This window comes from Mus caroli, unplaced genomic scaffold, assembly GCF_978045245.1.
Source record: "Mus caroli unplaced genomic scaffold, Mus_caroli_1 scaffold_8, whole genome shotgun sequence".
NCBI classification, from domain to species: Eukaryota; Metazoa; Chordata; class Mammalia; order Rodentia; family Muridae; genus Mus; species Mus caroli.
Genome location: NW_028227263.1, coordinates 43,626,021 through 43,636,842, shown reverse-complemented (window position 1 = coordinate 43,636,842; position 10,822 = coordinate 43,626,021). Strand labels below are relative to the sequence as shown.

The 10,822-nt window shown below is 39.3% G+C and overlaps 1 protein-coding gene across 1 annotated transcript; it reads right to left on the bottom strand.

Moving 5' to 3' along the window:
* Nucleotides 1-642: 642 nt before the first annotated feature.
* LOC110298620 (olfactory receptor OR51C1-like) lies at nt 643-1,587 on the bottom strand. Its single transcript, XM_021167968.1, has one exon. The coding sequence runs from the start codon at nt 1,585-1,587 to the stop codon at nt 643-645; it is 945 nt and encodes a 314-aa protein (XP_021023627.1).
* Between the last annotated feature and the right edge of the window lie 9,235 nt (nt 1,588-10,822).

Here is a 10,822-nt window from a genome sequence, read left to right as displayed (position 1 = left end):
GAAGAAGAGTCTCAAGGACAAAGCTCTGGTATATTTCAACACATGGAAATCAAGATGAGCAATAATTAAGAGAAAGGATGATGCTACCTCCGTCCTGAAGCTGTAGGTTGTAAAAACCCCAGTGCTGGGAGTAGGATACCTCTTTTATAGTTGTTGGTAAATGATGTCCCAGAGGCCTCAAAATGATGCAGGCTACTGTCACTGCTCTCAGATGACCACCAAAACTTGATGGCAAGACCCTATTTCTGAAGATACCACATACTTTGGAGAAATAAAGCTGGAGCTGACCTGGAAGCTCCTCCTGCTGGGTGGTTTTCATAGGGCCAGAAGGTGCCATCCAGGCTGCTAGGGAACAGAAGTCACTGATCACCTTACCTAGCTGTGAGTACCACAAGCTGCAATAATGATAGAACTGGCAAAATAGATTCATGGGTGAAATCATGGTAAAATGTTTTGATGTGCTTTATGGTGTGGAGGAAGAGGAACTCTAGACATAACGCTATATATTGCTTCTCACTTATATATCAGTGTCTCCTCATCTGTGAAGTAAAGGGGCTAAAGTAACTGACATTCAAGATGTAGTCTAGCCTTAATTGACAACATGGCCTGAAGCAGGCTGTCTAGCTCTAGGCTTTTATGATTCTATATTTCTTTATATTGGAGAACTTTTATCACAGCTTTACGTATCTGTTTGGTCTTCACACTGTAGATGATGGGGTTCATGACAGGAGGGATCAGCAGGTAGGTATTAGCAATCATGGTATGTACATAGGGTGGAGCTCGTTTCCCAAATCTGTGGACAAAGGACAAACTGATCAATGGAATATAGAATATAGCTACAGCCCCGATATGGGAGATACACGTGCTGAAGGCTTTTTTCCTCTCTTCTGGGGCAGCAATGCTGAGGACAGTTCTGATGATCAGGATGTAGGAAAGGAGAATAAGGACCGAGTCCACACCAACAGTAGAGATCATGGCAGTCAATCCAACTGCATTGTTGATCCTGGTGTCTGTGCATGAGAGCTTCATGACATCGGGGTGGAAACAGTAGGAGTGGTGGAGCACACGGCTGCTGCAGAAGGTTAGTCTCTTAAGAAGTGCGACCATAGGTGTCAACATTACAGTCCCTCTGATGACAATTGTCACCCCAATTTGAGCTATTCTGGAATCAGTTAAAATAGTGGCATACCGAAGAGGGTTGGAGATGGCCACATAACGATCATAAGCCATAGCCAGCAGCACTGAGGATTCCATGACAGTGAAGAGTTTAATGAAGAACATCTGTGACAAGCAGGCATTGAAGCTGATCTCTCTGGCGTTGAACCAGAATATCCCCAGCATGGTGGCCAGAGTGGAGATGGAGAGCCCGAGGTCAGTGGTGGACAGCATGGAGAGGAAGTAATACATGGGCTCGTGGAGGCTGGGCTGGGTGATAATGACAAAGAGAATCAGGCTGTTCCCTGACAGGGCAGTTGCATAGAGAAAGCAGAAGGGAATGGAGATCCAGGTGTGGAAAGCTTCCAGCCCAGGCACACCAGTGAGTAGGAAAATGATGGAAGAAGCTGTGGTGTTCTGGAAGGTTGGCATGCTAGATTAAAATTACAGAACAGAGCTAAAACAAAAAAAGCTGCATTTCTTTTGTGTATACTACTTATAAATAATCGTATCCAACATACATTTGACCAAAGATGAGCATCTATACAACATATAAAAATAGAAACGATACCTTTAAATTGGTAAAAAAAAAATGTATGATTTCAACTATTGCAACTGTATTTTTTATTCTTGAAAGAACTGTCTCAGCCCACAGCTCTTCGCCTCTGAGGCTTTTTGCTCCTAGCTGCCTATGTCTGTGTGATCTGGCCTTTCACTCTTCCAGCTGTGGATGACACAGGAACACTTGTGGAACACTAGTATACACTTGATAAAACATGTTACCATATTCAACCATTTTTGCTTTACATTTTTGAATGACTAGTTCTTCACAACAGACTCTCTGTATGTTTTTTGTGGAAACATACTGCCTGGGACAAATAATGAAATGTTTCTTTCTTGTTTTGCAGAGGAAAATAGATCTTCATTGAAAAAGATCACATTTCCCACTGAGTAGAAAATTTAGACTAGGCAGATAGGTATGTGTGAATTTGAAATGGAGGTTTGGGAATAAACAGATTAAGGCTGTGTTTTGAGAGGGCTTAATGAGAAGTGGTCAGTGTGGGGTAGGTCCTTTGGTGGAAAAGAAAGGCACTAAATGACAGACAGCAAGCGTAGGATGTGAGGGGGCACAGAGGGCTACCTAAATTATTCCAGAACACACACACTCACACACACACACTCACATGAACCCTAGGGAACCTTATTAAACATAAATTAGGAAAATAATTAAAATTATTGCACTATTAGAGGAAAAAGGTAAAAGTTATTTGTTGAGCATAGTTTGGGACTCTAATGTTTTCAGTCATGAGTGTCCTCAGGAGAATAATCACATTAATGTTAGAAATGTATGATCATCAAAATGAAAAGAATTAAGCATTGACATTGGTGTATTATATACTTCTAAACAGGTGCAAGAGGATATTCTAACTGCTGTAACTATCCTCTAATGATAACAAATTGAGGTGTTAGGTACACTAATTAACTTGATTTGATCATTCCAGAAGATATATGTTTAGGGAAACATCACATTGTATTTTATAAATATATACAATTATAATTTGTGATTTAAAAGCAGTGGGGTGGGAGAGCATGCTTAGCAGTTAAGAGTGCTGATTGCTCTTCGAGAGGTCCTGATTTAAATTCCCAGCAACCACATGGTGGCTCACAACCATTTGTTACAGGATCTGATGCCCTCTTCTGGTATGTATAAAGACAGCGACACTGTACTCATAAAAACAAATTAATCTTTAAAAAAAAAAAGAAAAAAAAAAGAAAGAAAGAAAGGAAAAAGAAAGAAAGAAAGGAAAAGCATTGAATATTTTCCATGCGTTGTCTACATTGAGAAGAACGCTAACACTTTTCAAATGCCATAAGAAAGACCATTAAGCAGCAATTATCTTGCAATGTATCCTCTCCAGATCTTGCCTCTCAGTCTCAGGGATATTTCTCAAGGAACAGTCATTTGCATGCTTCCATATTAGAAACTAAAGGATAACGCAAAATCTTCCCTTGAAGTGTTCATAATCAAGAAAGAGTCAAATATCAGTGGGGCTTTGGAATAACTCCAAAGTGTAGTTACATACCAGTGAACAATATTGGCTATGGAATGCAGTGTCACCACATATGTCTGGTAATTCTGGCCACTGTCTTTTATTTCACCTATAATGCTTAAGTTGATTTTTGTCGATTAATGCTTTTGTCATTAAATTCTGAAAAGTTTTACAGAAGATGACTTTAGAAAGTCAAACTACTGAGTGAATAATTTCTCTTTTATCCTGATTTCTTAGTAACTCATTTAGCAATAATTTAATTTATTCATGCCAAGTTTTCTTTCCTCTTGATAATTTCTTCCTTTTCTTTCCTGATGAAAGAAGATAAACAAAGCAAAATGTACAGTATAGTTTAATCTGATCCATATTGGATCTGGCAGCAGAGAACTCAAGTTGCCTGCTTTGTCTCTGTCTCATCTAGGCTGTTTGTCACTCTTGGACAAGAATTTTTTTTAATAATTTCTCTTCATAGATGCTAGACCAAGAGAGGACTTGCCATCCCTTTTCACAGCCAGGAATATTTTATAAGCTGTTGACCACCTATCATAAACATTTAGGTCAGTCAATAGTAGATGTATATATTGGGTGCTCACAGAGTTTTGTAAGTTACTAAGACATGAAGCAAGTCTGAGATGATTTTGTACCTGAGGTAGCCAAAGAAGTTGTCATAGACCACATACCCCACACTTGTAAGAACCAAAACATCTTCTGTAATACGAGCCCAGTGACTCTTATCAACAACAAAAATTGACCAGTTTTGAATATGAATGGCACATTAGATACTGTATAGGTACAGCAAGAACCTCAGGGTCATAGATGAAGAAATGGGCTGGCTACTAATTGTGGAGTGCACTAAGGTAGGGAATATCTAAGAGATAGGATATAGAAAGTACAGGACCAAGTATCAGTGTTGTGTGTATGTGAATGGGTCTGGGTTGAGTGTTGAGAGAAATTAATTTTAGGAAATAGCAACAAAGGAGACGAGTTGTAACTAACTTTTGGTGGTTAGGTATGAGTCTATAGGAGTGAAAACAGGATAAGTGTGCTCTGGACATAGATAATGTGAGAGGGGACAGTAGTAACAGATAACTATAAGAAAAACCAAGCAAAATGGGTCCTTAACATGAGTGTCCTTTAGGTGAGGGAGAAGTGAGTGATTGAAAACATAAGAATCTTGAATTTCTTGGAAAGGATAATGTAGATTTTGCATTGCAAAGCATCAAGACCCAGGCATTGCCAAATATTTTATGAGTAAGTAAACAAGCCATTGTCCATCTCTTCTAATTTAGTTCCAACAGCATTCCTTTCTTTCTTTAGCATTTTGCTGGGCCCCATTGGGTCCTATTTACAAGTTCTATCCCAACTCAATAATGAATGCTTTCTCCACTTTAGTGTAGAGACTTTCAACATACTCATCTCAACTGGGACCCATCACTATCTGTCGTTCCTAACCACAGTGCTTAGATAACAGAGGGACCAGTCAAAAATACCATCCCTTCTTCGGTTTTCCTTTTGCATAGTTTACAGAGAGCAAGGAAGAACTTGAAGAACAATCTGCTTTTGTTTATTTTTCCTTCACCCTTGGTAACAAGCCGGATACTTCCCCACTGAGAACTCTCAGAAAATCTTTCAACTCAGTGACTAATGTATTTCTAAGTATTCTGTGTAAATTCCAGATATGTTTTTCTCCCACTTACCTATTCCTTGATCCTTTCTTTTTCAATTGCTTCAGTGATGACTCCTCTGATAGATTAGCCCTTTCCACTATTTATTAGCAAATACTATTCTCTGCCTTCTAAATTGTGGCATTGGAGAAAATTTGGCTTTATTTATTCCTTCCTGCAGTCCATAGCCTCTCCTAGAGATAACCTCATTATGACCATGGCTTTAAATAACCCCCGTCCACCTGATGCATGCAGCTAGCATCTCCTAATTCTGTATTGCAAAAGTTATCAGAAAGGTGAAGGGTTAGACATGAAGGCAGCAGTGAAATGTGGACCAGGCTGATGTGCTCAAATCTGCAGTTTAGAGCCACAGTTTGGAGAATAAATAAAAGCTCTTTGCTTCCAGTCGTAATAAAAAGCAAACAAAACAGCTGGTTTTGAGAGACATAGTCTCAGTCCTCAGACACTACAACCTCCAGATGAGCCCAGCAGACTCATTTCCTTCTCCACTCCCCGTTTCTTTCAGTTATCTGCCAATGGAATTAAGGTCTAATAATCATCTAATTAAAATTACTCATTTCCCCTCTCTCATCCCCATCTTAGATCAGTCTTGCCAGTAAAATATTTATATGTTAATTTTGCTATTTATTCTAGTTCTCAAATGTCCAAGATGCCAGTTGGTACTTGACATTATAGTTTATCACATCTTTTTGTTACATTAAAAAATTGCATAAAAAATATCAGGGAATAGTACACCACATTTTCTAGAAATTATTCTGCATCTTTTTTTTTCCTTTCACCAAGTCAAGATTTTACAATGGAGCCCAGGCTGTCCTGTAGTCACAATCCTGTTGCCTTGGCCTCCTAAGTGGTGAGATTATAAGTATTCTTCATCATTTCTGTCTCTTTCAAACCATTCTTCAGTGTGCCGGCACTCTTAGACCTGTCAGACTCATTTTCTTCAAGTCATAGACAACTTCATTCTTTCTCTTGTGAACTCTCCTACTTAGATAATGTGCTTTTTTTCCACATTAATTCTGAAAGCTGTAGCCTGTGTCTGCCTTTCCTTTAGTTGATGATTTAGACCAATGCCGTATCATCAGTGTGTTCCAAGCTGCTGCTGCTGGTCTATAGTGTGTATCAGACAGACAAGGGTTGGATCTGTATTCAGACAATCCTTTGGAAGCCTTGTCAGCAATAAAAATTGTTCATACTGTTAAAACACGTTTGTCAGATCATCAGGCGTTATTGTGCTAGTCTTAAGATCCCATTATAACAACATATAGCAGGCATTAATAAATTTACTTTGAAGTTACTTTTTTAGTGAAAAAAAATCATAACCAAATGTGAGAGATGTTATGAAACATACTCAGCATCACAGATAGCTGGTGAGAACCACAGCCAGTATTCTGAACGCAGTTTTCCTTAATTACAACGTTTATACTCTTAAACATGCCTTATTTCACTGAAACCTATAAGCTATGTAAACTTCTTTTAGTATAGTTTACTCATCTATAGGGCTAGATATAAACTGCCTAATAGAGCACTGGCATGCAAAAAATGTTCACAACAGGTAATTTCACTTTTTACTTTTATTTTTAAATTAAATTTATATTGATTTAGATTTTTGAAACAGAGTCTCATCTTTCACAGGTTGACTTTGAGCCTAGTATGTGGCCAAGGGTCACCCTGGCTACCAATCTTCCTACCTTCATCACCCAAGTGCTGGTCTTTGCAGGCATGTATCACTATGATGAGCTGCAAGCTTTTATCTTTTGTGTGAGTCGTTGGATTTAGAAATGAGGTTAACTTATGACAAATGTATCCACATACCAATTAAGGCATTTGACTAAAGACAGGTTATCTGACCCCCGCCCCAACCCTCCAGCAGGCAGAGCAAAGTGGTCATTCTCTGTAGACTTCCTGGAAATCCATAATTCAAAAGTTTTCCATCCTCTTCAGTTCTCGATTACATTAGCTTATCTAATTCTGCACACCACAATGTAATCCTCCCCCAGTGCTAAGACAGTATGGCTCACCCAGAGGCAGGGGCTTGCACTGAACAAAGTTTTACTTACAGAGCCCATCCAGCAGCAACGATCCCCTCAATCTAACTCAGAAGGTGGAGGAAGCTTCAGATTCCAGAGGAGGGTCCAGCTTATTATGAGATTTATTCAGCTTGTTTGGAGATAAGCACAGAGTTGAGGGACCAGTTCCCAGCGGCAGTGCTAATTCACTGTGCCTCTAGGGTGTGGGCACTCCCAGAGGACTTCACTTGCCTGATACAAGCTTTTTATATCTCTTCCAGAATGTGATTATGCCTACATGTTTTATGAGCTGATGTAAAGTTTTGTCCTTGTGCTATTTCATTCGAAATTTTTTTTAGTAACAGCTTTACTGAGATACAGTACACATACTATAAAATTGATTCATTTACAGTGTATAACTCAATAGTTTTTAAGAAAAATCACAGAATTATGCAGGAACTATCACCACAATCCAATATAGGGAAATTTCACCACCTCAAAAATGCCATAACCATTAGCAGGCCATTTGAGGTGAATTTAAAAATGAAATATCATATGCTTAAAACATCTCCTGCTATGATAATAAGTTACTTCACTTCATAATGTTTTAACCTCCTAGTCTGGCATTATTCATAGTAACACTGGATCATTAAGCAACTACCTCTTAAGATTAGGAAATAACTTGTACAGTCATCTATGTATATAGATTTCATAATGATGCCCTATGTTCTAGCTATTCTGTAAGTGCTAGGGATTAATAAAAAAGAACACAACATAAGTCCACTGCCTAGACTTTTAGAAGAGAGACAGGCTAACATTCACATGCTAATAAAAAACAAAGTTATCTTAGAAGCAGGTGTTTTGTAAACACGGTGGTAAAACATCTCAGTCCATAATTTAGGTACACAGAAAATAATACCTTTTTCTTTATCTTTTTCCATAATTTTATCTGCTTTCTATTTTGGTATCTGAAGAGGCAAGGTGGGGGAGTAACTCAGATGATTTTGGGAGCATATGTACTGTGTTCAAATTATGGTACTATTATGTTGAGGAATCAGGGGAGGTAGGAGTTGTCTTTGGCTTGTGATGCTATCTAAGGTGAGGTGACTATTTCCCCTCCCCCCCTCAGTCTTTACTAAGCATTATTCGCAGATTGGTTATATACATGGCTTCTTTAGTTGTTCCTGCAGTCCTACCAATCCAAGGTCATGTTTGGATTTATAGATCTTTAAGTCATTCTTGATTTCCCTCTCTTACATCCTGCATCCATTACATTGTCACATTCTATCAAGAGTTGCAAACGTCGGTAGAATCTGGCTGTTGTGCATCATCTCCACAAGTGCCACCGCTACCAAATCTTATTTTGTTGTCACTAGCATAATGTCAGCAGCCTTTTCACCCTTTTTGATTTGCCTTCCCCCAATATTTTCACCACCAAAATGGATTGTCCTGAGATACTTTATTTTTCTAAGGCTATAAAAACAACAATAATAAACTGTACTATTTCACTGGGCATTATATGAGCCAAGGGTTTGTGGATAGAATAATGTCCCCCAAGATGTCCATATCTTAATGCTTAGAGTCTGAATTGATATTTTACACATCAAAGGGAGCTTTGCATATGTTATGAAAGTTAAAAAGCTTTTAGATGAAGTTGTTTGTGTTGACTCAGTATATTCACATGCATCCTTATAAATGAACTGAAGAGAAGGCTGTGTGCAAAGAACTTGTCACCCTTGTTGCTGCGTTTGGAGAACACAAAAGGAGTCCATAAGCCAAGAACGGTAGACAGACTTGAGGAGTGGGACCAAATACTTGTTTTAAAATTCCCTTATAGAGTAGTCTCTCCCACCCCCCACCCCACGATGGGGCCTCACAGTGTAGCTCTGACTGGCCTGAAATTTGCTCAGTAGACCATGTTATCTTCAAACATATAGAGATTCAGCCTCCTGAGTGCTGGGATTGAAGGTATATGCCACCATGTTTGACTAAAGTAGCAGGATTCTTTATGGTATTTTCATATATACTTGATCTTTGTGTTTTACAATCTTCCTCTCCACCCTCACCCCCATCTCTCTGCTTCCATACTGCTTAGATCTTCCTTCCAACCCATCCCTTCTCTTCTAGGTTCATGTCCCATGTGTTTTATTACCTTCTCTACTACTGTCCCTTAAAGCCATCTTTTCCCCTCTCTTTATGAGTCTCTTTGTAGTTTCTCAAGTTCTATACACACTTGTTTCCAATTAAATTAAAAGAATACATAAAATTAGAAGCTGACACACTCCTGTGAAATAGGGCATATTTTTGTCTTTTTGAGCCAAGGGAATCTCAATTAAATTTCTTTCTATTTTTTGTTTGTTTGTTTGTTTTTTGGAGGAGGCAGGGAGAGGAAAAAGTTTATTTGGCTTACACTTCCACAACATTTGTTCACTATCAAATGAAGTCAGCACAGGAACAGGGAAGAAACCTGGATGTAGGAACTGATAAAGAAGCCATGAAGGGTTGCTGCTTACCAGCTTTCACTCCATGCATTACTCAGACTACATTCTTACAGACCCCAGGACCACCAGCCCAGGAGAGGAGCCCTCCAGCATCAACTACTAATTAAGAAAATGCCTTACAGGTTTTCCCACAGCTCAATATATTTTTTTTAAAATTAGATATTTTCTTTACATTTTAAATGTTATCCCCTTCCCTAGTCCCCCCACACCCGAAAATCCCCTATCTTCTCCTTGCTTCCCCTGCTTCCCAACCCACCCACTCCCGATTCCTGGTCCTGGCATTCCCCTATAGTGGGGCATAGAGCCTTCACAGGACCAAGGACCTTTCCTCCCATTGATGACCGACTAGACCATCCTCTGCTACATATGCAGGTAGAGACATGAGTCTCTCCGTGCGTTTTCTTTGATTGGTGGTTTAGTCCCAGGGAGCTATGGGGTTACTGGTTAGTTCATATTGTTGTTCTTCCTAGGGGGCTGCAAACCCCTTCAGCTCCTTGGGTACTTTCAATAGCTCTTTCATTGGGGACCCTGTGCTCTGTCTAATGGATGACTGTGAGCACCCACTTCTGTATTATTCAGGCACTGTCAGAGCCTCTCAGGAGACAGCTATATTAGTATTCTGTCAGCAAACTCTTGTTGGCATCTGCAATAGTGTCTGGGTTTGGTGGTTGACTATGGGATGGATCCCCAGGTAGGGCAGTCTCTGGATGGTCATGCCCTCAGTCTTTGCTCTGAACTTTGTCTCTGTAACTCCTTCCATGGGTATTTTGTTCTCCCTTCTAAGAAGGATCAAAGTGTTCACACTTCTGTCTTCCTTCTTCTTGAGTTTCATGTGTTTTGCAAATTGTATCATGGGTATTCTGAGCTTCTGGGCTAATATCCACTTATCAGTGAGTGCATATCATGTGTGTTCTTTTGTGATTGGGTTACCTTACTTAGGATGATATCCTCCGGATACATCCATTTGTCTAAGAATTTCATGAATTCATTGTTTTTTATAGCTGCATAATACTCCATTGTATAAATGTACCACATTTTCTGTATCCATCCCTCTGTTGAGGGGCAAAAGGGTTCTTTCCAGCTTCTTTATTATAAATAAGGCCGATATGAGCATAGTGAAGCATGTGTCCTTATTACATATTGGAGCATCTTCTGGGTATATGACCAGGAGTGATATTGCTGGATCTTCCAGTAAAATTATGTCTAATTTTCTGATGAACTGCCAATGATTTCCAGAGTTGTTGTACCAGTTTGCAATCCCACCAGCAATGGAGGAGTGTTTCTCTTTCTCCACATCCTAGCCAGCATCTGCTGTCACCTGCATTTTTGATCTTAGCCATTCTGACTGGCATGAGGTGGACTCTCAGGATTGTTTTGATTTGCATTTCCCTGATGATTAAGGATGTTGAACTTTTTTTTTTTTT